This window comes from Vombatus ursinus, unplaced genomic scaffold (genome assembly GCF_900497805.2).
Source record: "Vombatus ursinus unplaced genomic scaffold, bare-nosed wombat genome assembly UNPS02014786.1, whole genome shotgun sequence".
Classification (NCBI taxonomy): Eukaryota; Metazoa; Chordata; class Mammalia; order Diprotodontia; family Vombatidae; genus Vombatus; species Vombatus ursinus.
The window spans coordinates 33,357,160-33,385,149 of record NW_020954564.1 but is presented as its reverse complement, the minus strand read 5'-3'; the positions used below and the strand labels follow the sequence as shown (position 1 = coordinate 33,385,149).

The 27,990-nt window shown below is 40.8% G+C and overlaps 1 protein-coding gene across 1 annotated transcript in view; it reads left to right on the top strand.

The window, feature by feature from the left end:
- The window catches only part of LOC114046948 (TBC1 domain family member 20), a 38,341-nt gene extending 21,989 nt beyond the window's left edge, over window positions 1–16,352 (top strand). The window contains exons 4-8 of the mRNA XM_027867587.1: window positions 5,748–5,934; window positions 6,119–6,220; window positions 9,208–9,349; window positions 13,384–13,568; window positions 13,788–16,352. Of these exons, the coding sequence (XP_027723388.1) occupies window positions 5,748–5,934; window positions 6,119–6,220; window positions 9,208–9,349; window positions 13,384–13,568; window positions 13,788–14,043 (872 nt within the window). The 3' untranslated portion in view covers window positions 14,044–16,352. The remainder of the gene's footprint in view (window positions 1–5,747; window positions 5,935–6,118; window positions 6,221–9,207; window positions 9,350–13,383; window positions 13,569–13,787) is intronic.
- The last annotated feature ends 11,638 nt before the right edge of the window (window positions 16,353–27,990 follow it).

The window sequence follows — 27,990 nt, the reverse complement described above, 5'->3', positions numbered from 1 at the left end:
AAAGATGATTTAAGTTGGCCTCAGTGAAAAGGGATCAAGCTAAGAGTAGGGGATAGGACTTGCTTCAGGACTTGGGACACAAAGTAAGTTGCACTAGATGACATTGCTTCATTTGACATTTTTTTTTCTTTATGAATTGATATTTCTAAAAAGTGTGAGGTACACCATAAAATAAAGAATAGGGTAATATCTACAAATGCAGTGACAGAAATGGAATAGAAGGGGAAGTTTAATTCAGAAACTCTGCACAGAGAGAAAAAAAATAAAAAAGGAATAAATAAGGGTGGGTGAGTGTGTCCTCAGTCATCGGGTAGAGAAAAAAAATAAGGATGACAAAGCAAAGGAAAACTTACTGGAAAGAGGTTCAGCAAAAGAACTACTTATAAAATAAGTAGTTGGAGAGGAGGGAGGGAAAATTTCTGACCACAAGTTTAACTGAGTGGAAGAAGAAAAGGTTCAAAAGAGATTCAGGGAAATAAAAAGATGTTAGCAATTTAAGTAAATTAAAAAAATTTGCAATAGGACAAGCAAAGGTGATATCCCTAGCACCAAAGTGTATAACGAAAACTAATTGCAGGGAGAAAGTACCGATTTAACAGAAGGGGGATGAAAATAAGTACAAAAAGTAGATGCAAATACAACCTAACAATCATAACGTTAAATGTGAATGGTTTAAACATTCCAATAAAACCAGTAGCAGTACAGATAAGAAAACAAGACCTGAAATTGCTGCGTACTAGAAACACAACCAGAAAATAAAATCACATGCAGAATGAAAAGGGGGTTGAACTTGTTAACTTCTGAGGTCTTGTCAAAGCCTGAGATTTTATCATTTTGTGAAGTAAATGTTAGGTTAGTAGAAGTTTGAAACTGCATACCTCTTAGGCTTTACTTTGCCAAAGACAGCTTCCATTTACATAGAACACCGTTGGATGAATTGCTTTGAGATTCACTGCCTCTTTCTGTGGGATTTATGACTACAAATTACACCTTAACCAAACGTGCCTGCAGACAACTAATAAGGATTTCTTGTAAGTTTTGGAATACAAAAAATACTCAAAATACATTTGTGTGTAATAGATAGTCCCAGGTTTTCCACCGGGGAGAAATGGGGATGTAGAAGTTATAACATGCTTAACTTCACACAACAAATGGTAGGATTTAGTCAGAACCACAAGTCTGTTTCCAATGTACTTGTCACTAAAAATTCTTGCCTCTCAGATAAGCTGATGTTCTAGAAACCTGAAGATTTATTTCACTGATCTCCCATTGAGTACATAACATAGAATTTTTCCAACCTTATTTACAGAGTTCTTGCATTTAAATATAGAAGAACACCATGGTTCATAATTACATGGATTTAAGTTCTATTCATGTCACCTGAAACCATGACTACATATAATAATTATTGGCTTTCATTCAACTAGTCAAAGAATTGGAGAGAAACTTTGGGGAAAAACCATGAGGCCTGTCCTCATAGAGTTTATAGTCTAAATGTGGATAAGGTACTAATACAGGTAACTGCAATTCACTGTATTATATAAATTCATTAGGGAAGTTCAACCAAGGTACTATCTCAGACCCAAGACAGGAAGAAGGTTGTTACTGATGAGTAGTGAATCTGGGAAAACTACTTACAATATGATATTTGATTGAATTAAACTTTAGAAGATGGGAAAGAGTACAACAGTGAAGGAGGGGGAAGGAAAGAAGGACATTCCTGATACAATGATTGGTGCAAAAAAAAAGTAATAGAAAGCAGGAGAGCATGAGACATGTTCAGGGTTAGGGGAGGGACAGCAGAAATTAGTCCGGTTTGGCTAGAGTAGAATGTATGGAGGCAAGAAGAGGAGATAAGACTGGGAAGGTAGGATGGTATGAAATTGTAAAAGGTTGTGGATGTCAGGCAAAGGCATTTACTCAAAAGAAATAGACACTGAACAGTTTGGGTAACATGGCCAGATCTACGCATAAGAAAGGTTACTCATGCAGTACTTTGGAAAAGTTGAAAGTAAGAGAGTAGAGGCAGGAAGAACTGTTAAACTCTCACAGTTATCTAAAAGTGGGAATAGATGTAAGAGATGCTGTCAAGATAGAATCGGTGGGAATTGATAGCTGATTGAAAGTAAAAGAATAGAATCAAAGTCCACAGTTGTGAACATTACAGTTATGAAAGACAGTTTGAATGGTGATAGCAGAAACAAAAAGAAAGCTTGAAGAGCAAATGGAGGGAGAAGTTTAACATTTCTTTTCATTGCGAATATACTACTATACTACCTAATATACTACTATGCTACCTAATACTATACTACTATACTACTATAATACCTAATACTACCATAGTAGTATTAGGTGTATCTATGACTTTGTTACCTCTAGAAATCACAGATATTTTCATTTCACATTATAGTTGTTGCAAATACTTCACAACGTGATTTATATTTATCACTACTTTGAAATATTTTGATAACTTTCTGTATAATTGATTTCCTTTTTGATCTATTTTGTACATTTAAAAAATATTATTCTGAAAAGAGATCATAAACTTCACTAGATTGCTGAAGGGATCCATGATGAAAAAAAGTTAAGAATCCATTTCATAGGCTATACAAAGAGTAAGTGGCATAAGCAGGATTTGATTAGAATAAAAAGGGAACCTAGGTCCTCCTGACACCAAATTGAACAGTTATGGGAATTCCAACTATAATGTACCCATGGATCCTTGAAATGTAAAGCTTACCAAATGTATCTATTTGTGTGTGTGTATTCCCCCCACCCCAAAGAAATATGTTAAAGGTATAGAATATATTCAAACCATATTATATGAGGTGGCCCCACTCCTAATAGAGTTTACTGACTTAGCAGTGCTGACACAACAGGTACACAATTAACAAAATCAGAATACATTCACAAACCAAGTCTAATGTGAGGTTCAGGGAAGGAAAATAGCTGAAATAATTTAATAGAGATGAGATTAAATTAAACTGTATAAATCCAGAAAATCAACTTTAGCAACACAAAATGGAAGAGACGTAGCTAGAGAAGAGTTTATCTGGAAAAGATCTGGGGGATTTAACAGATTGCATGTTCAGTATGAGAAAGTGATATGATATGACAGTCAAGCAAGTTAGTGTGATCTTAGACTGAATTAAGAGAGGTTTAACAGCCAGCAATAAGGAAGACTGTTTTCTGTCAGACCACACTTGTAGTATTGCATTCATTTCCAAACACCATATGCTGGAGAGAAGAGCAGCCAAAATGGTGATGGACCTTGAATTTATCCTATGGGAAGGTTGGTTGAAACAAACTGGGGATGTCTAGCCTGGAGAAGAAAAGAAATAGTGTTAAGATAACTGTCTTCAAGGGGCTTTTCCCATAGATGAAGAAGGATTAGATTTGTTCTGCAGAGGGCAGAAATAGGTGCTATGAAGAGAAGTTGGAAAGAGGCATATTTGTGTTTGGTATTGGGGGGAAACTCCCTGACAGATATCACTGCTCGAAAGTGCATCAGGCTGCCCTGAAGGTGGTGGGTTTCCTCTCACTGGAGGTCTTCAAGCAAAGGCTTCTTGTTGAGGTATGGTTGAACTAGATAGCTACTAGAGTGCCTTTTAATTCTGAATTTCTATATAAGGTAGAAGAGGATGAGATTAAAGATGGAGGTAGAAGGATTAACTTCAGTTAGGAAGAGGGATATGTCTTCTGTGACCAGAGTGAAGGAGAAAGTGTGGGTAGACAGTGCTGAGATTTGAAGATATTTGAGGCAGGTAGAAAGCTCACATTAAATCACATCAATCTTCATGGTGAAATAGATCACTGTAAGTTTGAGATGTGGGGTTAGGATTGTAGAATACAGAAGAGGAGAAAAGGTTTGGAACAGATGTGGGGAATGAGATAAGGAGTGAATAAGGGTGAAATAGGTTTGGCAGGCAGCATCAAGGATCCAATTGAGGTTATGTTGTATAAATTTGTAATGAGTAAAATCAGCCCAGTTTAATGATTTTTATCTTTGTCTAGCAGTACTCAGCAGCTCAGTGACAGTAACAGAGAAATAAAATACCTGGGAATGGAGGTTTTCAGTTTAGGAACAGTGGAAGCTCAGGAGGATAAGGAATCCTGGAGTAGTATCTAGTGAAACATGAAAGTGACCTTTGGGACCAAGGCTAGGGTATGGAATTAAGCCAAGCCAAAGTGGGCTAATTAGACTGGGAAAATAAGCAGGGATCAAGGGATTGGAAGTTGATAAGCATGAAGATTTAATGTGAGAGAGTGGGAAGAGTGGAAAAATAAGAGTTTAATAGTTGTTAGCTTAAAACAAAAATTTTCAGTAAGTATTGTTTATTAGGCATCTGCTGTGTTTGTATTGAGGACTCAAAAACAAATAGTCACTACCCGCCCCCCCCCGGGATTTTGTGTTCTGTTCCATAAATGCTATCCTTGTGAATTAGGCAGCGATTAGAATAGATAATCCCCAATGTCTTTTCTAATGAGAGGATTCTGTGAAATGCATGATAGTGCCCACCTCCAGCGCCTTGCTTTGGGAGGAGTAGGCAGCCTTGTTGGCCTTGGTTTGTAGTGTTCCATCACAGTGATAGCTTCCACTCCAGGACCTCCAAGCTCTTGCCAGCAGCCATGGTGTAGAGGCCTAGTGGTGTATTCAGGGGTGCATACTAGGAGAGTTGGAAATAAAATACAACAGTTTCCCATTAAATTAAACATTAAACACCTACCATATGCAAAATATGCAACCAGGCACTGGGGGAAAATTTTTTTTAATTAGCTGGGGACTCGGTCCTTATGGAGTTTACATTCTAGTAAGGTGATAGAATTAATAATAATTATAATAGTATTTATATATTACTTGAAGGTTTGCAAAGTGCTTTATAAATATCTTATTTAATCCTCACAACAACCCTGGGAGGTTGGTGCTCCTATTATCCTTATTGTACAGATGAGGCAGGCATAAGTTAAATGACTTGCCGATGGTCACATAGCTAGTAAGTATCTGAGGCTGGATTTGAATTCAGGACTTCCTGATTCTACTGGATCGTCTAGCTGCCTGTGTATACAAATAATGATAATGTAAATAGAGCAGAAGTACAAAGTATTTTGTGAGATCTGAAGAAGGGAAACAGAGAAGGCTTCAATGGAGGCTTTGGCTTTTGAGCTGAGTTGAAGAATGGGTAAGATTTCAACAGGCAGAGATGGGGTAGGGCATTGCCAGCATAGGAAATATAGAGAAGAGAGGTACAGAAGCAGAAAACCACAGGAGCTGCATACAGAAGAGAGCAGGCAGTCCATTTTAGCTGGCTAGAGCATATAGTAAAAGGATATAGAATGGACTGAGATAAAGCTGGAAATGTGAGGTGGTGCTGGGTTCTGAAGAGCATTGACTCCCAAGGTGAGGAATTTGAATTTTATGCAGTAGGCAGTATCCCATTCAGGAGTTTGGAGCAAAAGATCATAATCATATTTGTTCATAAAGAAGATTAATTTGGCTACATTGTGTTGGATTGATTGAAGCTAGAGAAACTGGTGTGGGGAATGCAGGGTGGGTGGCTTGTGCAGTGGTCCAGAAGTTAGTCACAAGGATCCATTGTAGGATGTTGGCAGTGGGATTCATTCCTTGATTACACACTTCCTTTAAAAGTTACCATTCTGTATTTGGGCAAGCCAGCTCTAGTCCTTCTTCCTTTTCTTGCTCTTTGGCTATTTGCCATGCCCATGTGCTTCTCTCCTTCCATCTCCAGGCATGCCTAGTGAACAAAGAGAAGGGCTCCAAGAGGAACTGATTGACATCATTTTGTATGTTTTGGAACGCAATCCCCAGCTGCACTACTACCAGGGCTACCATGACATTGTGGTCACATTTCTGCTCGTTGTGGGTGAGAGGTTGGCGACATCACTAGTGGAGAAGCTTTCTACCCACCACCTCAGGTATCTTGCCAGGGAACTGTGAGGAGTTACATTTTCTGCCTACTTGGTGTCACACACAAAAAAGACCAACAAACCATGTTTTCCCCCTGAGCTTATTACTGGTCTATTTACTGAATGGATTAACCCCTAGCAGGGTTTAATCTAGTTTTGACCTGACCAAACTCTTTTTCTTGTCTCACCCCAGGGATTTCATGGACCCAACAATGGACAATACCAAGCATATATTAAACTACCTGATGCCCATCATAGATCAGGTGAATCCAGAGCTCCATGACTTCATGCAGAGGTATACAACATAGTCTCCCCAACTTTTCCCCTTTAGGGAATCCAAACATATTTCATTATCTGAAATTTGTGTTAATTAGTGTGGTTGGGCAAGTCCTAAGCTGTTTTGCGCTAAAAGACAGATAAACTCATTGAACCCCTAGACTTCATAAAATCACTCAGGCATAGGATTTTTTTCCTAAGTACTTCTCAGTTCCAGTAATAGAAAGTGCCTTTACAAATTAAGTATAGATTTATTTCCCCACTTGTTTAGATCTCTGAAAAGCCACAGTTGGCCATTAGGTCCTATCTGTAGGGGAATTAATTCAATTAAATTTAGCATATTTGTTTTTGTTTTTGGTGAGGCAGTTGGGGTTAAATGACTTGCCCAGGGTCACACATCTAGTAAGTGTCAAGTGTCTGAAGCTGGATTTGAACTCAGGTCCTCTTGACTCCAAGGCTAGAGCTCTATCCACTTCACCACCTGGTCCCAAATTTAGCATATTTGTTAAGCAACTCTTATGTTCAAAGCAGGGTGCTGGGCACAGGGCTAACACACACACGCGTGCGCGCACACACACACACACACACACACAAAGTGCAGCAATCTCTACCCTCAAGAAGCTTGTTTTCCAATGGGGGGATATAATAGGTGTGCAGACCAATAATACAAAGTAACTTAAGGAGGGGAGAGCATTAATTACTCAGGCAGGTAACAATGAGGAGGATCAGAGAATGCTGTATCTTGTGGAGGAGGTGACTCATGAGCTGAACACTGAGGGGAAGATAAGGATTCTGAGATGTAGAGAAGAAAAGGCAATACGTTGTGGGTGTGGAGGATGACTTATGCAAATCCATGTTGGCAGGGGAAGCAATGCTGAGTTCAGGGAACAGCTAGTGGTCCAGGTTGTCTGTAACATAGAGAACCAGAAGTATTGGGAGATGAAACTGAAAACATTGGTTATAGCCTGATTGTGGAGGGTTGAGCTTATATTTTATCCTAACAGCATTAAAATGCCACTGAAGACTTTTGAATAGAGGAGCTATATAGAAAGACTAGTGCCTTAGAAATATTATTTTGGTGGCTGTTAGAGAAAGAAAAGATTAAAATTGCAAGGGCAGTTAAAATAGTCCAAGCAAGAAGTGATTAAGGCTGGAAGTGCTGACGTAGTGCAGATGGAGAGAAGAGGACATGCTCGAGGTTGAGCTATCAACACCTCTCACCTGTTAAATAGAAGTGGAAAGGCAGAGGGAAAAGGCGAAGACGGCTCCAAGACTGTGAACCTGAATAACTAGAAAAGTGTAGTATCCTCCACATAAGGGAGGTTCTTGGGGTAACAGTGATGAGTTCTGCTTTGGACAAGGTGAATTTAAGAGGCCTAAGGGACATCCCAGGTGGAGATGTCCAGCAGTCAACTGATAGTGGGAGATTGGAAGTGAAATTAAAGCTGGATATATTGATTTGGGTGTCATCTCTGGAAAGATGATACTATCTCTTAAGGATTTTTTTTTTAAGAATTTTAGTTACACTAAGTCTGCAGATCATTGAAAGCACCTGTTTCCTAGCTTAAGAGAATGTGTTGCCCAAGCCTCAGAATAACAGATCTGAGTACTGTCAGAAGGTAACTGAAGATGTAGTCTTTCTAAAAATGGTGGGAATAAAAAACACTTGACTTTAATTCTTGTCCCATGTTTTTTAGATTTGTAGACCAGCTGGGGAGTGGCATAATGCCATCACTTAACTTTGTGGAACATAATAACAATGATTATTTATGGTTTTTTTTAATAGTTTATAAAACCTTTTTCTTGAAACAGTCTTCTAAGGTATTTCATTCAAGCAGCATTATGAGGAAACTGAGCCTGTGGTCACAAGTGACAAAGCCAGGCCTTCAATCCAGGTCTTTGGACTCCAGGCCTAATACTCTTTCTACTATTCTTCAACTCTGCCCTCTCCTGCCCTCACCAAAAAACAACCAAACAAAACCCCTCACCTTTATGTGGTATTTTGCTATCTTTATGATAACCATGCAAAGTTGCTAGTATAAGAATTATTATTATTCTCATTTTAACAATAATAGCTAATCTGTAACATTTATATAGTGCTTACTATAAGCTGGGCACAGTACAGAGTGCTTTACAGTTATTCTCTCATTTGATCCCACCCTAGGAGGTAGGTGCTATTATTATTCCTGTTTTACAGATAAAGAAAATGAGGCACACAGAGGTTAAGTGACTTGCCCAGGATTGCACAGCTAGGAAGTGTCTAAGTCTGGATTTGATCTCAGCTCTTCCTGACTTCAGGCCCAGAGCTCTATCCACTGTGCCACCCAGGTGCTTCATTTTGCAGTTAATTGCCTAATTTTACAAATTAAAAAATTTTGACTCCGAGATGAGAAATAATTTACCAATATCTCATAGCTGTTAGAACTGGGACTTGGATCCTTTTACTCTTGGTCTGGTGCTCATTCTAGTATACCATAATGCCTTTTTTTGAAGCAAAGTAACTAGGACTCATACTCTATCAGGAGAGCATCACAAGATTGTGTTGGAGAAATTAGGGAAGGGAAGAGAACAAGAACTTATTAAGCTCCTAAGGCACTCTGCTAAGCACTTTATGAATATCTCATGTGATCCTTATAACAACCATGGGAGGTAGGTGCAATTATTATCCCCATTTTATAGTTGAGGAAATTGAAGCGTACAGAGGTTAAGTGATTTAACCAGGCTTACACAGCAAGAAGTATCTGAAACTAGATTTAAATTCAAGTGTTCTTAACTGTGGGCCCAGAACTCATTGCATCATCAAGCTGCTATTAACATTACTGTTTACAGCCTTGGATTCTGAAGTCTTGGGGAATACAGCTTATTCCTTGATGGAGAAAGTTGCCAGGAAACATATTTCTTAAGTAAATGTCTCACCAGATCTGAGGCTGGGGAAGCCGAAAAGGGAGGGAAGATGTGGAGGAAGCTGAAACAGAATCTAACAACTGGATTTCCTTTGGCTCTTAGTGCTGAGGTGGGAACCATCTTTGCACTTAGCTGGCTGATCACCTGGTTTGGCCACGTCCTATCCGACTTCAGGCATGTGGTACGGTTGTATGACTTCTTCCTGGCCTGCCACCCACTGATGCCCATTTACTTTGCTGCTGTGGTAAGTATTAATCATAAATCTGTAACATAGCAGTCCAATGATTTCCCTTGGAAAGGGTCAGTTAAGAAGGATCTTATTCCACCTCCAGGAGCAAACATATCTAGAAATGGAGCTAGACATGGTCACCTGAGTCCCAAGTAAGGTGTTTCTCCCTTTTTTCATGTTTCTTTCCACCAAAATTGGGGGGAGAGAAAAAGTAGCTCCTTGATCTATGACACTCTCCCCCCCTTTTTAAAGATTTATTTTATTTTATTTATTTATTTATTTAGGTAAGCAGTTGAGGTTAAGTGACTTGCCCAGGGTCACACAGCTAGTAAGTGTTAAGTGTCTGAGGCTGGATTTGAACTCAGATATTCCTGACTCCAGGGCCAGTGCTCTGTCTACTGCACCACCTAGCTGCCCCCCTTTTTTTTATTTTTACAAGCAGTTTTTATCCCTTCCATTGCCTCTCCCATATTCAGTTAGGGGGTGGGGACTAAGCCCACACAAACTTACATAGACCAGCAAAGTCATTCTCACATTAGCCATATTTTAAAAATGCAAGTTTTTTTCTAGATTTTAAGTCCATCTCCTCTCTGGCAGAAGATGGGTGATTGGATTCATTGTCAGTCCTGATTTATCAAAGACTTTCAAAGGTGTTTTACTATATAATGTTGTCATTGTGTTGGTTGTCTCCTAGTTGTGCTCACTTTGCTCTGTATCATTTCATAAAGGTCTCCCTAGTGTCCTCTGAAATTGTCCGTTTCATCACTTTGTATAGCACAGTAATATTCCATTACATTCATAGACCACAGTTTGTTTAGGCATTCCCCAAGAGATGGGTAATCCCTTAGTTTCCAGGTTGGGGGCTACTGTGAAAAGAGCTGCTATAAAGCTTTTTGTACACATGGGTCTTTTTTTCTTTCTTTGATCTCTTTGGGTAGAGACCTAGTAATGGTTTATTTGGGTTAAAGAGTATGTATTCTATGTACCTTTGGGCACATAATTCCAAATTACTTTCCAGAATGACTAAACTATGCATAGCTCCACTTTCAGTGTTCTTATGTACCTTGGTTTGTGCCATGATTTACAGGTTCCAGTGGGGACAAAGTGGAAAAGAATAGTTTGTGGGAAGATGAATAAAAACCATAAGTTTAAAGGGAAAAAAAAAGTAGGTGCTAATATTGATAATGATAATAATGGTAACCTCCAGGAAAGCCCTACTTTAACTCCCAAGGCCTCCCCAGCTGGGCCTGAGCTCTCAAAGGCTCTGCCAACCAGCAATGCCAAAGCTCCTATGGGCCTTCCCAGGCTGAAGAGGTTTTGAGTACAAGCCCCGAAGAAAACTGTTGTCTGCACCAGCATCACCAGATTCTGAGATGCTGATTTTCAGAAGGTTGGCCACCAGGGGCTGAATTGTTTCCACCACAGCAATCCGTGAAACAATCCGTTTGAGGCAGGAAGGTATTATAATCTGTAAGAAGAAGTACCCACAGTGGGTCTTTGAAGCATAAGTCTCACGTTCTTTTATCACTTTGCAGTTTATAAAGCACTTTTCCTTACAAAAGTATTGTAAGGTAGGACACATAGGTACTATTGTCCTTTTTTTTATAAGTAGAGAAAATTGAGGCTCAGAGAATTGAGGTGACTTGCCCATGGTCATGAATTGATAAATGGCGGCCTTGAATCCTGACTTTAGATCCAGTGGTCTTGTGATTGCTCTCCACTGCTACTCTAAAATAGAAAGTAGACACAACTTGGACTGGATGAAGTAAACTGTAGAAGAGTAAGACATTCTTGAGTGCTTGCTTCTAGATATTGTGAATTGACTCACTCCTTGTTCCTGCTGAAGAAGTGGGTTTGTTTATGACCAAACGAGATAGAGAGCATTATTAGATGTAAAATGGATAATTTTGATTATATTAAAATAGTTTTGTACAAACAAAACTAATGCAGCCAAGATTAGAAGGAAAGCAGAAAGCTGGGAAACAATTTTTACAGCAAGTGTCTCTGACAAAGGCCTCATTTCTCAAATATGTAGAAGTGAGTCAAATTTATAAGAATGCAAGTGATTCCCCAATTGATAAATATCCAAAGGATAAGAATAGGCAGTTTTCAGATGAAAAAATCAAAGCTACCTATTGATCAGTGCAAATTAAAACAACTCTGAAGTATCACCTCACACCTATCAGATTGACTTATATGCCAGAAAAGGAAAATGATAAATGTTGGAGGGGATGTGGGAGAACTGGGATACTAATGCAGTGTTGGTGGAGTTGTGAACTGATCTAACTGTTCTGGACAACAATTTGGAACTCAGCTCAAAGGGCAACCAAACTGTGCATTACCTTTTGATCCAGCAATACCACTACTAGGTCTATATCTCAAAGATATCAAAAAAAATGGAGGAAAGACCTATTTGTACAAAAATATTTATAGCAGCTCTTTTTGTGGTGGCAAAGAATTAGAAATTGAGGGGAATACCTATCAACTGTGGAATGGCTGAACAAGTTGTGGTATATGATTGTAATGGAATAAAATTGTGCTGTAAGAAATGATGAGCAGCAGGTAGACTTCAGAAAAACCTGGAAAGACTTGTATGGACTGATGCTGAGTGAAATGAGCAGAATCAGGAAAACATTGTACACAGTAACAGCCACGTTGTATGATGATCAATTGTGAATGACTTAGCTATTCTCAGCAAGACAGTGATCCAAGACAATCCCAAAGGACTCATGATTAAAAATGCTATCCACCTCTAGAGAAAGAACTGATGCAGATCAAATCATACTATTTTTCACTTATTTTTTTCATAGGGTTTTTTTTTTTGGTGGGGCAATTAGTTTCTTTCACAACCTGACTAATATGGGAATATGTTTTACATGGTTGCATATATATAACCTATTGCTAACTGTCTTAGGGAGAGAGGTGGTGAGGGAGGAAAGAATTTTGGAACTCAAAATTTTAAAAAATTGAATGTTAAAAATTATCTTTACATGTAATATTGGGGCAAAAATTAAATATATGTATTTGAAAAGAAAGAAGTGAGTTTGAAAGTGAAAAGAAAATAATACCTCTAGTATCCACATCAGCACAGAGAGAATGAGGCATTCAATGGAAATCATTTCTGCTATGGGTGAATTCAGTGTTTCAACTCTCCTTTTCCCTTCTATTTTTCTTAAAAGGATTGTTTCTGGTGTCTAAATAAGAATTTGGGGAGGCACTTGAGCCTCTGTGCTTCAAAAGGACTTATTTAGGTATTCACATAGTCTAAGCCTCCAGCAAGAACGCTCTTTCCTTATCTTCTAATAGTAATAATAATAACAACAGCAATAATAAGTTAGCATTCATATTACGCTTTAAGGTTGCAGAGCACTTTATATCTGTTATCTCATTTGATCTCTACAAGAAGCCTGGGAAGTAGGTGCTGTTATTATCTCCATTTTACACACAAGGAAACTGAGGCATACTTGCTCAGGTCACTTACTTGCACAGCTAATAAGTGTCTGAGTCTGCATTTGAACTCAGGTCTTCCCTACTCCAGATCCGTCACCCTATCCCTTGTGTCCAGCTGCCTCATTAAGATAGCAGTAGTTCTAGTCCCAACAGCACTGAAGCCCATTATATGATAAATATGATATAATAGTTAACATTTATATAGCACTTATTATGTGCTCAGTATTTACAAATATTATTTCATTTGATCCTCATAACCACCCTGGGAGATAGGTGCTATTATTATCCTCATTTTACAGATGAAGAAACTGAGGTACACAGATGTTAAGTGACTTGCCCAGGATCACACATCTAGTAATTGTCTGAAACTGGTTTTGAACTTAGGTCTTTATGATTTCAGGTCTGGTGCTCTATCCACTACTCCACCTTCATGTTAATATTACATCCAAAATGGGTACTGGGATTCACAGGAAATTTTGAAAGAATCTTTTCCATGATTAATATACATCTGTCTTCAAGGAGAATGGTGTGTTTGTGGACAGGGCATCATCATCTTTTCTCAGGTCTTCATTGCAGGATCTCTGGCTTTATCTCTGTAGATTGTGTTGTATCGAGAGCAAGAAGTCCTTGATTGTGAGTGTGATATGGCCTCTGTTCACCACCTCTTGTCCCAGATCCCTCAGGACTTGCCGTATGAAACCCTGATTAGTAGAGCAGGAGATCTCTTCGTTCAGTTTCCTCCATCTGAGCTTGCCAGGGAGGTGGCTCAGCAACAAGCTGAGAGGTGAGTGGCTCCGTGGCGCTACATGATCTGGAAGTATTTCCTGGACAGAATCATACAGTATAAAGGATGTCTTTGTGGAAATTTTGGTTCCAGAGACCTAGACATGGATAGGATTCCCATTTTAGACTTCACAGGTCCTCTTAAGGGAAAAATGTACAAAAGGTATCCTTCCATTTTGCCCCCTACACAAATTCTCATCTCCATCACTTTCCTTTGCAGAACAGCAGCCTCTACCTTTAAAGACTTTGAGTTGGCATCTGCCCAGCAAAGACCAGACATGGTATTGCGGCAGCGCTTCCGAGGGTTCTTGCAGCCTGAAGATCGGACAAAAAATATCCTGACCAAACCAAGGACCAATCGCTTTGTGAAGCTGGCAGTGATGGGGCTGACAGTGGCTCTGGGAGCAGCTGCTTTAGCAGTGGTGAAGAGTGCCCTTGAGTGGGCCCCTAAATTTCAACTACAGCTATTTCCCTGACAACTGGGGAGGAGGCTCCTGTTATTTTAAATTAAGCTTCTCACCCTTCCATGGGAAGATTGAGAGGAAGTCAGCATTCCTTTATTAAAAGGGTTTATGTCAAGGGTTTTCTATCCCCACCACCCTACCTTCCCTGTCCATGATTTGCCTTTGCTTCAGGGGCTAATGGAAGGGTCCACCCAACACCAAGGGCTTTTTAGGGCCATGGTATTAAACCTCTTTATCTCTTTGGTCATTAAGCAGTGGGTTTCTAATTGGGCAGATGTCTGCCATCTTCCCCTGTGACAGGGGAATTGAGTTACTTTAACTCCCTTTTGTCTTTGGAGCTCATGTGGACTGAGCTCAACTGAATTATGGGAGACCAGTAGTAACCTGAGCCACTGCAAGCCTCCTGTCCTTACTGCAGGGGTTTCTCTTGCCTCTCTTCCTTTTTATACAAGGGAGGAAGGAACCATCACAGTAGTTGAATGGTTGGAAGAAGGTTGAGCAAAAGCCAGGGAGGGTCTGTAGGTATTCAGAGAACAGAGAAAGTTCTTAAACGGAACTGTTTGTAAGGTCCTGATAATCCATTGGCCACCATACTTTTTTTCCAAGTTCACTTTCTGAGTTCTCCAGTCAGTGAAGCTTTGACATGACCCAGTTAGCCAAGGATTTAGTGTTAATTTTTTCCATCTTCCCAGTGCAGTTAGTTGAGAAATAAACAGACAGGTATGAAATAGGTCACTGGGCAAATCCTATTCCCAGCCCAGGGATCCCTTGGGCACATCCTGTCAAGCATAAATGGGTAATGATTTTTTCAGATTCAGTTCTGAGTTGATCTTCTCTTCTTTTTTGTTCCTCTGCCCCCCAGGGCCCCTGAGCCACATAGATGGCATATAAAAGCCATTGTTATTACAATTTTTTGAATATACATATAAACTTGCTTTACTAACGTTCTTTGTCCATGGAAAAAGAGCTACTACTTAGGAGGGTGAACATGAGGCCCTGAAAACTACTTGCCATCAAGTGTTTTTGTATGTCAACCCAAATTAAATTTGTAAACAGTCCAAACCTCCACAAAACCCACTCAGCCTGTCATGTCTTGGGCTTTTCTCTGGTCCCTCCATCCCCAAAAGAAACACCCACACACTACCTCTTTATCACTTCATAGGTTCAGTTCTGTCTTTCCCCCAGGCAGTTTCTTATTTTGTAGGGAATATTGCTAGAAATTGACCATTCCTTCAGGAGGGGTAAATTGCAGTCTCTGTGAAGCTCAGCAGGATCCTGGAGGAACCAAACCCACGCTCCCATACTTGTGGCACGAGATGTGGGGGAAGTAGGTTTAAATTCATCAGTCCATTTAGAAAGTGGCTTTTCCAATACCCAGAGCCAGGTTTATTTTAAACCTGACTCTGGCTAGAAAAAAAAAAAGTGCCTTTTCTGCTTCTTTAGAGAAACTGGGGTGTCAGATGTTAAACAGCCACTCAGCCGTCTTCCTCTAAATCTTTCCCGGTCTCTTCTGCACGGTTCTCTTTTACAGGTATTTTGTTACAAGTGAAGGTATCAGATGCACTCCCCCTAGTGAATCCTGCTTTCACTCCTTTCTCACTCAGAAATCTTTGCCTAGTCTGACCACATGGTGGGCATGAGATGGGTGGTTTATTTTTTTGGCAGGAGCCTTCCCAAAGGGTTGGAAGGGTGTCAAACATTGAATTTTCACTACGCACTTTAAAACTAAGAGAAACTCTGAAGCAGGGTGAAGGGAGGATCCTGTGAAATCCTTCTTAAGGTTTGACACGAATGGCCAAACAGGTGATGAGAATCCTCCCCAAGGGCTTAGGGGCAGTCTAGCTTTAAGTTGGTTGCATTCTAGGGAGCCATCCTGATGATTCTGATGACAAAGGAAACTCCTTCCCAAGTAAAGAGAGTGGAACCCCGCCAGGTTATGATGTCAGCATAAGGGAGGACTGGCTGTGTATTAGCATTTTGCTACAGGGAGACTGATCTCTTTTAATAAGCTGAAGGTGCTCATTAGTAGGGAACAGGTGTAGTCAGGATCCTAAAATTGTTACCAGTCCCTCCACCCAACCCACAGTCTTCCTGAAAGCAAAATAAACTAGCTTCTCTCTTACCCTGATGGAAAAAAGGAAGGAAAATTCACTTGCCTTGCTCCTTTCTTGAGGCTAAGGATGTCCTTTTGCCAACGAGGAAAAAACTCATACTCTCCTATCTTCAGGTGATTTACTTATTCTGTAAAGAATATATATGTGTAAATACAATTTGTACAGATCCCTGTATGAAATAAACAGCCATGTGTGGTTACTAAACAATCTCAGCCTCTTCTGTCAGCTTATTGCCTGTTGTCCCTCCTTTCTGGATGGACCAGATCAGCAATTCAGGTTACTTCTATTGATCAATAAACATTTATTATAGGCTTGTTATGTGCCAGGCCCTATGCTAATCACTGGGGGTACAAAAAGAGGCAGAAAAGCCCCTGTCCTCGAGAAGCTTGCAGTCTTAACGGGGGAGGCAATGTGCAAACAAAGCAATGAACTGGACGTAGTTAGTGGAAGGCACTGAAATAAAGAGGAGTTGGGGAAGGCTTCCTGTAGAAGAAGATAGGAATCTGTCTCGTTCTTGAAGCCAGGGAGGAGGTGGGAGGGCACACCCGTCATGCAGGACAGCCAGAGAGAATGCTCAGAGCCAAGGGACGGAGTGCCTTATTTATGGAGTGGCCAAGAAGCCAGTGTCACTAGACTGAAGAGTGCCTGTTGGGGAGTAAAGTATTAGAAGACTGGAAAGGTAGAAGGGATCTAGGTTATAAAGGGCCTTGAATGGCAAACAGCGTTTTGTACTTGCTCCTGGAGTTGATAGGGAGCCATTGGCATTTAAGTAGAGGGCTGACATAGTTGGAACTGCACTTCAGGAAAATCACTAATGGCTGGAGGATGGACTGGAGTGGGGAGAGGCATGGGGCGGGCAGACCCACCAGCTGCTATTGCAGTAATCCAGTGTGAAGTGTCGAGGGCCTGTATCGATATAGTGGTAGTGTCAGAGGAGAGAGATGTGGCAAAGGTGAAATTGAGAGGCCTTGATAGCAGCTTAGATGTTGGAGTCAAGAGATGGTGAGGAATCCAGGATGACTCCTAGCTTGTGAGCCTGGGGATGGAAAGGATGGTCTTGCCCTCTGCAGTAATGGAGAAAGGAGTTGGGGGGTGGGGTTAGGGGAAAAGTTCTGGTTTGTACATGTTGAGTTTAAGATGTCTACTGGACATCTAGTTTGAGATGTCTGAAAGGCAGTTGGAAATTTAAGATTAGAGGTCAGCAGAGAGATTGGGGCAGGATAGGTAGATTTGAAAATCATCAGTGTAGAAATGATAATTAAATCTGTGGGAGCTGATGATATCACCAAGCAAAGAAATACAAAAGGAGAAGAGGGCCCAGGACAGAACCCTGAGGGACACCTATGGGTTAAAGGCATGATCTGGAAGAAGATCCAGAAAAGGAGACAGAGAAGGAGTGAGACCCAGGAGAGAATGGTGTCCTGAAAACCTAGAGAGACAAGTATCAAGGAGGAGGGAGTGCTCAATAGTGTCAAAGGCTACAGAAAGGTCAGGAAGAAGGAGGACTAAAGAAAGCCCATTGGATTTGGCAAGTAAGAGATCATTAGTAACTTTGGAGAGATCAGTTTTGGTGGAATGGTAAGGTCAGAAGCCAGCTAGCACTGAAGGTTTTCCATATCCCATCTGGGAAATTGGGTTGGCAGCCTCTATGTTGCTTCCTGCAGGTAAGTGACCAGTCTTCTGACCAATATAGCTGGACCACGTCAAATCAGATGTAGCTCCATGATTCGCCAGGAGATCTGTAACAAAAGCTGCATGATGCTCTAGCTACATCCCTCCTATTTCTGCAGTTTGATACCTATCTATTTATGGAAAGACAGCTAGCTATCTGTATAACTCCTAGCTGTACTATGTTGGGGAAGGGCATGGGATTGTTAATGGTTAAGTAGTCACAGGCCCTGAAGTCTTATGGGATTGATTACATGCATCAGCACTGTTGAGAGTAGTCCTCTAAAAGCCCTCCTGCCTACATTTTAACCTCCAGTTGGCAGCAGGCAGGAGCCCAGGGCTTAGCAGTAAGCCTCTGCCCTAGAGCTGGTTCATTTGGGAAGAGGAGAGCAGCTCTAGCATGAGCTTTCTATTAATACTGTCTGCCCAGGCCAGGAATATAGAAGGAAAGAAGTGCTAAAGAAACCCAAACTCACCCCTTGAGATGGCTTGTCATTGCTTCAAAGCAGGGTTCTTGGATCTGGGGCCTATGAACTTGTTTTTAAAAATATTGTGATAACTCTTTCAATGTAATTGTAACCTTTTGTAATCCTGTATATTTTTATGCATTTCAAAAAGTCCCGAGGAAGGGGTCCATGGGCCTCGTCAGATTGGCAAAGGGATCTGCGACACAGTGACGGGTAGAGCCAATGCTTTAGAGCCAAAGACGAGAAACTTCCATTCCTAATCATGCCCTGTGCCTCCAGCCTCCTTTGGGACCCTTTAAGCTAGTCTCTAACAGCAGAAACAAAGGTCTGTACAAAACTTGGCTCTGCGACTTAACAAGCCATGTGACATTGGGCAAGGCACTTGGCCTCTCTCTGGGCGTGTTTTCTCATCTGTAAAATAAGGATAATGAGCCAGGAGGTAGATAATCCTGCCTGCCTCATAGAGTAGTTGGTTAGGATTAAACAAGATATTGTAAAATGCTTTGTAAGTAGTAAAGCAGCATAGAAATATTAGATATTTGTATTATTCCATCCTTTTCTCCCCTACCTTCCATACTTCCATAACTTGTACCATGGAATAACCCAATGCCAGCCTTCTAAAGGTTAAATTATTCAGCGTATGTTTTATGAAGTCTTCGGCTGGGGCTTTAGATTAGTTTTGTCTCCTGGCTGCCAACCAGGAGGGTAGAGCAGCTGGGTGGCTCAAAGAATAGAGCACTGGGACCTAGAGTCAGGAAAAGCCTGAGTTCAAAAGCAACCTCAGACACTGGCTGTGTGACCCTGAACAAGTCACTTAACTTCTGTTTGCCTCAGTTTTGACATCTGTAAAATGGAGATAATAATAGCACCTACCTCCCAAGATTATTGTAAGATAATAATTGTAATGCACTTAACACAGTGCCTGGCACATAGTACAGTGCTGTACAAATGTTAGCTATTATGATCACAGTTGGATGTTGAATAGTGACATCTTAGAGCAGATGAGCTTGCCTGTAGGCTTACTTAGTGTTTATTTGTTTTTCAAGTTAGTGGCTAAATACAAATCTCTGCAATATTTCTGACCAGTAGTTATCAGCATCTGCTTGAAGACCCCCAGGGAGGGGTAACCCATTTTCTTATGAGGCAGCTCATTAGTATTAGAAAATTTTTTTCTTTATGTTGAGTCAAAATCTGCCTCTGGAATTTTTACCTGTAGTTAGTTCTGTACTGTGCTCTGGGGCCAAGAAGAATAAGTCTGAACCCTCTTCTGAATTGCAGCTTTTTAAATACTTAAGGACAACCATCATCTCCACCACCCCACCCTTAACCCCTCTCCATCTTCCTCCCCCCTCCCTCTCCCCTATCCCTAAGACTACTTTTATCATTTTAAGGATCTCTTTCACCCAATTTTCATGTCACTTCATCATACTAGTTTCCCTCTGAATGTACTAGATTGTAAATCACCTCTCTGAAATGTGGTACCCAGAACTGAACACAAAAATCCATATGGGTTCAAATCAGGGCCTGTCACTTCCCTTGTTCCGGACACCACTCTGCTATGAAAGCAGCTGAAGAGTGTATTAACTTTTTTTCGCCATCACACTGGGTGTTCACCGAGTTTGGAATTTTTGACTCTTTTTTTCACATGAACTGTTTTCTAGCCTTGCCTCCCCCAAAAGCCTCCCCCTTCGTTCTGTGAAGAATGACCGAGTTGGTTCTCAACCTGTAATCTAGACTCAAGAGGCTCCATATTAGTCCTAAAGTAGGAAGAGAATGGAACAATATCAAAAGTACTGCTTCAGAATCTATCCAAACAACTTTCCCAGTAAGAATTGTTACTCACAAATATAGCTGTATAATTTCAAAGCACTTGTTCCTCATAACAACCCTATGAAGTAGGTAATATTTTATTTAGCCCCATTTTGCAGATGGGTAAACTGAGGCACAAAATGACTTGCCCAAGGTCACTAAGCCAGTTAGTGCCATAACTTGAACCTCTATTTCTACTGAACCATATCACCCAAGCTTAAAGGTGGGCCTTAAGAGATCACAGATTTAGAACTGGAAGGGACCTTAAAGGTCATTAAGTCCAACTCCCTTGTTTTAAAGCTTAGGATACAGAGGCAGAGAGAAATTGTGACTTGCCCATTGTCACACTCTGAGACAGTATTGGAACCCAGATCTTTACATTGCCAAGTCCAGCATCCTATACACTGCACCATACTACCTCCAAAAGGCTGCTGTCAAGAGAGATATAAATCCGTGTCTCCAGTGAGACTTTGATTCTCTCAGTCAAGCCTCTCATTTTACAGAGGAAGAAATTGAGGCTGACCGAAGGTGAGTACCACACCTTAGGTCATACAACCAATTAGTGGGAGAGTGGGACGTTAGATATGACTTTGCCTTAAAGCTACATATTGGCACATGTATCTCTGCACGTGGTTCATTAGTGTGGCTTGGCAAGCTAGCTAGGGCTATAAGCAGACCTCTCTGCCTATAACAGAAGGGGGAACTGGCCATCCAAGTTGGAGGTCCATACACTCTTCCCCATGGCAAGTTTCCCCGTATTAGAGAATGAAGTCATGGTCAAAATCAATAAGACATATTCTTTTTGCTGATTCCAGTCATCTGCATTAACACGTTGCTGTCTCTGGTAATGAAGAATAGTGTGTTCACTTCCAGAACTCAAACTCTACTATAGAGCAACAGAAACCATTTGGTATTGGTTAAAAAATAGAAGCAGATTAATGGAACAGACTAGACAGGGGAGACTCAGAAGTAATGGAATTCAATAACCCAGTCTTTGATAAACCAGAAAACAAGGTAAATACTCCCCATCTGATAAACTTGGGAAAACTGGAAAGCAGTCTGGCAGAAATTGGATTTAGACCAACACCTTACACTGTATTTCACAGTATATTCTAAATAGACCTTTACTTAAGGTCATGTTTTAAAAAAAAAATTCGAAGAGAAGCAGATCATATAACTCTCATGTGCACAGGTAGGAGATGTGTTCTTAACCAGACAAGGGATAGAGGCCAATTGCAAAAGATCAAAACAAAACAAAAAACCATGGTTTTAATAAAATTTTCACAAACAGAATTAATGAAGTTAGGATAAAAAAGGAAATAATAGAATGAGGGAAAATCTTTGTATCAAATTTCTCTGATAGGGTTTAGTATGTATGTTGTATAAACAATTAACATTATACATAAAATATGTATATATACATATAAATATAACAGATTGTATATAAAAGCCATTCCCCAATAAATAAATGGTGGAAAGATGAATGAACAGTTCTCAAAAGAAAAATCACAAACTATTAATCATAGGAAAGAATGCTCCAAATCACTAATACTAATAAAAATTAAAATCAAGCCCTGAGGTTTCAACTTAAACCTTTCAAATTGACAAAGATGGCAGTAGTTAATGTTGGAGGGATTGTAGGAAAGTAAGCACCCTAGTATATTTTTGGTAGGGCTGTGAATCAGTACAAGCAATTTAGGTCATGCAAGTAAAGTAATTAAAATGTCCATACTCTTTGACCCAGGGATTCCATCACTAGGCTTATAGCTTAAGGAAGCCATTGATAAGAAAAAAGTTCCCTTATCTACCAAAATATTCATAAGCAGTACCTTTTTTTTTTTTTTTAGGTCACTGGCATCTTCATAATGAACATTTATTCCTTACATCCTGATTTCTTTTTTTAAGTTTTCAACATTCACTTCTATAAGATTTTGAGTTCCAAATTTTTTTCTCCCTCCCTCCTTTTCCCCTTCCCCAAGATGGCAAGCAATCTGATATAGACTATACATGTGCAATCATATTAAACATATTTCTACATTAGTCATGCATAAACAATACTTTTTGTGATAGCAAAGAATTGGAAATAAAGTGAATGCCCATCAACGAGGAAATGGCTAACCAAATTGTGGTGCATGAGTGTAATGGAATATTACTGTGTTGTAAGAAGTGACAAATGAGATGAATAGAGAACAGCATGGAAAGATCTGTATGAACTGATGCAGAGTGAAATAAACAGAGCTGATGAAACAATTTACACAATGACTACAACAATGTAAATGGACAGAACAACCACGCACCCAAAAAAAAAAAACAACCCAAGTGGATATAAAAAAATTACAAAGAACAAGTATGACTTCAAAAGAGAAATATGAGAAAATACCCCTTCACTTTGCAGAGGTGAGAGGGCCACAAGTGTCGGACATTGTACGTAATTTCAGAGTTTTTTTTTTTTTTTAATGTATTGATCAGTTATGCTGATTTCTCTCCTCTTTTTCTTAATTTGTCTTTCAAAAGTAATGTTATATGAGATGACTCTCTGGCAGAGGTGGGGGGAATAGTGGGGGAAATTATAGTAATATAAAAAAGGGATCAATAAAAAAATTATTCTTTTTAAAAAGGAGTGGGCTGTTTTCCTTGAATGTCCTGCCTTAGAACTAGAGCATTTGACAAATAGGCTACGACATGGCAGAAAGCTGAAAAGCACTGCTCTGGTTTCATGGCCTCAATCTTCTATGTGCCTCTTAGATGTCACACTAACCACAGCTTGTGGTTCCATTTGAAAAGTCCTGCGTCTGCCAGCCTGGCGCCCTGGGGTCCAAGATCAATTCTTCCACAAACCAGCCCAATGACTGTGAGCAAATTATTTCTCCTCCCTATGTCTGTTTCATTCTCTGTGAAATGACTATAATGATATTTGCAAAACTATTCTCATTAGGTAGTTGTTAGATAAAGACAACAGAAAAATGAATCAGCATTACTTTTTTTTCCCAGTGTCTCTAAGTTTAAAAAAAAAAAAAAGGGCAGGACAGGCCTAAAGCTGGACCTAGCACTGTAAGTCTGGAGGAGGGTGAAAGACAGGAGCAGCTGGCACAGGAATCCTGATGTCAACCAGGAAGGCTTGCTTTCATTCTCTGGTTTGGTTTCTTCTTTTTTTTTCCCCCACCAGCCCTTGTGGTTCAGCCACATCCTTCTTCTTTCATAAAACGTGGCAGTTTTCTGCTTCTGCTCTGAGTTTGTAATTACCACTTCTCCAGCCATGATCTGGTTTGGAAATTCCCATGTGATGTATCATAGCAGAATTGATAGAACCCAGAAAAGAGCACCCCTAATGTTTTATGTGATCTGTCCTCTAAGTCTTCATGTGCAAAGCTAAAGACAGCATGACTTCAGGGCCTGGAAAACCACCCCCTTACCTGCTCTCTGGGGCCCAGAATTCCAGTAACAGGATGAAAACTTTCACTGCACCGTTCCTTCATTGCCATCGTAGAATCACTCATCTGTACAGTGAGAGGCTGTGGATAATTATGAACATGGAGTGAGGAAGACTCCTAAGATTCTGAGTCACTTACTGGGTTTGTCTGGCCTCTGGAGCCTCAGACACTTTATCTACTATATTTTGATTAGGATGTGATCTGAGCTGGTGGATGGAGTTCCCACATTTGAAGTATTGATGCATTTAGAGAGTGCTTTGGTTCACAGAGCACAAAAGCAGAGCCCCCCAGTGTTTATTATCCCCATTTACAGAAAAAGGAAGCTGAGGTTTAGAGGTTAAATTACTTGTCCTGGAGCAAACAATTTTGCCGGAATTCAACTTGAACCCCAAAAGATTATTGACTTTTGCCATCCCACTGTTTCCTGCTGACTTTCTAAATGTGGGTTGGTCGGTTGAATGAACGAGTGAGCAATCAATCAGTCAGAAAGAAGAGTGATGGAATTCATGAAGTATAAACGTGATTGATTTCAGAGCCCCTACTGAGGGGAGAGGGATGGGCACAAAGGGTTGGGGTAGAGCGCAGCAGTGGCGAAAGAAGGGCAGGACATCTTTTTTCTTCTCCTTCTTGCCCTGGGGTTGGCCTTGCTGGTGTCTCTGCTGGCAGAATGTGGACATCAGCAAAGTATGAGGGTTCCCTCGTTGCCCTTATCAGTAAGGAGAGCACAGGCAAAGGGAATCGGTGAAGGCAGGGACGCGGATCTTTCCTTCTCCTTCCCTGGATTTCCGCCCGTACCAGTGCCAGCTGAGGACCGGAAGTGCTGAGAGTTGGACTTTGAATTGCCTGGGACCTGGTAGGTCTTTAATTGCCATGCTAAGAGAGGGTTTTTATACACATCTGTAGCCTGCTCTGGGGGCCAGGATGGGGAGCAGTGGGCTCGCAGCCTGCTGGGCAAACCTCACCTTGGCTGTTGAGGGGGTGGGCTGTGTCTGTGGGGGGGTCTCTCTTCCCCTTTCCCCGTCTCTCCTCCTTCTTTCCTCTTTTCCTCTCTCCCCATTTTTCTCTCTTCCATCTCCTCCCCTTTTTCTCCTCTCTCCCCTCCCCAACTCTCACTCTCTCCCCCTTCTTCCTTCCCTCTTCTCAAACTGTCTTTCCTCCTCTCTCCTATTCTATCTAGAGAAAAATTGAGAGATTCCAGGAGACCTTGGAGAAGAATACTCTAGACCCTTAATCTGCTCATGAACTACTTTATTTTTTAAAAAAACTTTATTCGTGCATTAAAATGTCTTAGTTTTCTTAATTTTTTATGATTTCACTGCATTCTTTTCAAAATTTCTATTGAAATATTTTTATATCACCATAGTTTTCCCTCTCCCCCTCCCAGAGAACCATTGCATTATTTTTTAAATCATAATTTTATTCACATATTTTGTTTCTGAGAGGTGGACTGAGGTAATGGTTTAAGGGCTGGTCTCAGGCTGGAAGAATTGGCTTCAAGTATGACCTGTACCATATACTGGCCGGATGTATGACCCTGGGCAAGTCACCTCCTCTTGGTACCTTAGGCAATTCTCTAAAATTCTAAACTGCAGATTAAGTGATAATCTACATAGGTTGAGAAAGTTCCTCACCAGGGCACCTTACACAGGAAATCACAGGTCCAGTTTAAAAGGGAAAAGAGGATTTCTTTTGTTTTTGCACCACCTTTTCTCAATAGGTACCATTTCCAAAAATCCAACTCTTGTTTAATAGAGATACAGATTTAAAAAGAAGGGAAAGTGGTGCAGTCCTGAAAACTAAGGGGGGTGCCCGTCAATTTGGGAATGGTTGAACAAGTTTATGGCATAAATATTATGTGACTATAAACAAATGACAATAGGAATAGTTGAGAAGAAACCAGGAAAGACTTGGAGGAACTGAGGCAGTGGGAAAGGAGCAGAACCAGTAGAACAATTGATCCAGTAACAACAACACCAAAGACCAATAACTTTGAAAGCTGTAAGAATTATGATCGATGCAATGACCAATGGATGACGAAGTAAATGAACTACCCACTTCCTGGTAGAGGGAGGATGGACTCAGGTTGTACAATGAGGCCAATATTTTTGGAGAGAGTTGGTAGGGGGATTTGTTTTCCTTGCCTATGCATAACTGTGAAAAGAGTTTTGTTTCTCTTTTTTGCAATTTGTGGGAGTGAGTGGGCAGGAGGGAGGTGAAGCTCAAAGGAAAGAAAGAACAGAGCAACTCACACAAGTATATGTGATATTCCCCGATTTGTGCAAAGAAGGGAATGATTTTTCCCTATTTCTTCTGGGGCTCAACTAGGCCATTTTAATTAAAGCATGCAGCTTCGATTATTTTTCTTTCTATTTCTATTGTTGTCATTGTTTGATTTTCCTGCATTTGTCTTCATCACTCTACAATAGTTCAGATGAGTTTTTCGATGCTTCTCTGAATTCTTCACATGCCTAATTTCTTAAGATGATTCTGTTACATAAATATACCATAACTTGTTTAGCCATCCCCCAATGGATGGGAATCTACTTTGCTTGTAGGTCTTTACAGCCACCAAAAATGCCTCTATGAATTTTTGGGTGTATTTGGTTCCTTTCTGTCTTTGACATTTGGTGACCCATTTTAATCTACCATCTGGGGTGCTGTGAGGTAGTACATGCCATCATTCTATGACTAATATCGAGGGCCTTTGGTAGAGCATGTGCTCAACTCAGCTGACACCTTCATTCCCTTGGTGAAAGTAAAGTTTTGAATTTAGCTCCTGATGTAGTTCTTGCTGTTAGGCAGAGATGGTTGTTGTTTGTCCTTTGTTTTCAAAAAGAGCCAGTGACATTGCAGGTGATGTCTTGACTTGTGAGTGGACTGGATTGAAGTGAGGCAGAGCTGCACAAAGTTGTCAGCCTCACTCTCTCTTCCAGAGTCATCCAAGTCCAGTGACGACTGGCGATGGCCCAGGATGCAGTGAATGACCTTGGCATCTTCAATGCCTGACCAAGCCCTAAGTGCTCCACAGCTCCTGCTTCAGCCGCCTTTGTGGCCATTGGAACAAATTGTGCTCATCTACCCAATCCACCAGGGGAAGTCTTCACATGCTTGGGATAGACACCTCACTATCTCACCTGCGGGTCTAAAGCCAATCGGTTACCCTCCACCTGGGTTAGCCCGTCTGCCAAGACAGTTTTACCGGTGTGCGACCACTGCTCATGCTACAGCTTCTTGGAGCTACAGGTGAGAGCTGTGTGAAGGTAGACACCAAAGGCGGGTGAGCAGCCCTGAAATGCGCTTGGCAAGCCCTCACACCTGAGGTGCTAGTCCTCCCTGAACACCCCACACACAGAGATGGCTGACCTGAGCAGCGTTGGGTGTTTTATTTTTTATATTTTTGGGGGACAAGAATAGTGATTTCCATGGTATAGGGAAATCCCTCTATCAATGCGGGTGGCATCCACTCTGCAACTGACAGGTTAAAACAAATGGCTAGCCCACGGTTACCAACTCATGTATCAGAGGTAGGAACTGAACCCAGGTCATCCTAACTCCTCTACTAATTACTACACATGATGTCTCTCATGGAATTTTATTACTCTGACTTTTAAAAGACTATTTCTTATAGCAAGGGTAATTGAAACCGCAACGGCAGTGTGTTCTCCTTAGGGGTCACACACAGGGTGGGTGGAGAAGTCAAAACAATGGGAAGTGACACATGAGTGTTACTTGGGGCAGCCCCACTCACACACTATTTTATGTGTAAGGTACACTCTCTTTACCTCACCATTACATGTGAGTATTCATTTTCACACCACACTAGAAACTATGCCACATAACAAGGACCAGCTGAAGGAGCTATTTAGCCCAGAGGAGAGAGAGAGGAGAGAGAGGAGGGGATGGAAAGTGCTCATATCTATCTTTAAGCATTTTGAAGTGCTGTCTTGTGGAAGAGGGCAAGCTAGTTGGCACAGTAGATAGAGCGCTGGACTTGGAATCAGGAAGACATGTTCATGAGTTCAAATCATGCCTCAGGCACTCACCAGCTGCATGAACCCGGGGCAAGTCACTTAACCCCGTTTGCCTCAATTCCTCATCTGGAGAAGGAAATGGCAAACCACTGCAGTATCTTTGCCGAGAAGACCCCTTAAAGGGTCAGGAAGAGTCGGACGTAACTGAAAATGACTCAGCGACCACACCTTGTGGAAGAGGGAAGAATGAGAAGCAATGGGTAGGAAGCAAATTTCAACTTCATGTGAAGAAAAAGTATTGGAGCTGTCTAAAAGTGCAATGGGCTACCTTGGGAGGTAGTGAGTTCTCTGTTAGTCTTTAAGTACAATCTGACCACTCGTCAGAGATACTACAGTCAGGGAAGATTCTTGCTTCTTAGAATATCATAAACAAAACTGAAAAGCTTATGGAAGTGAATGTTGAAAACCAAAAACAAATTAATTAATTTAAAAAATAATA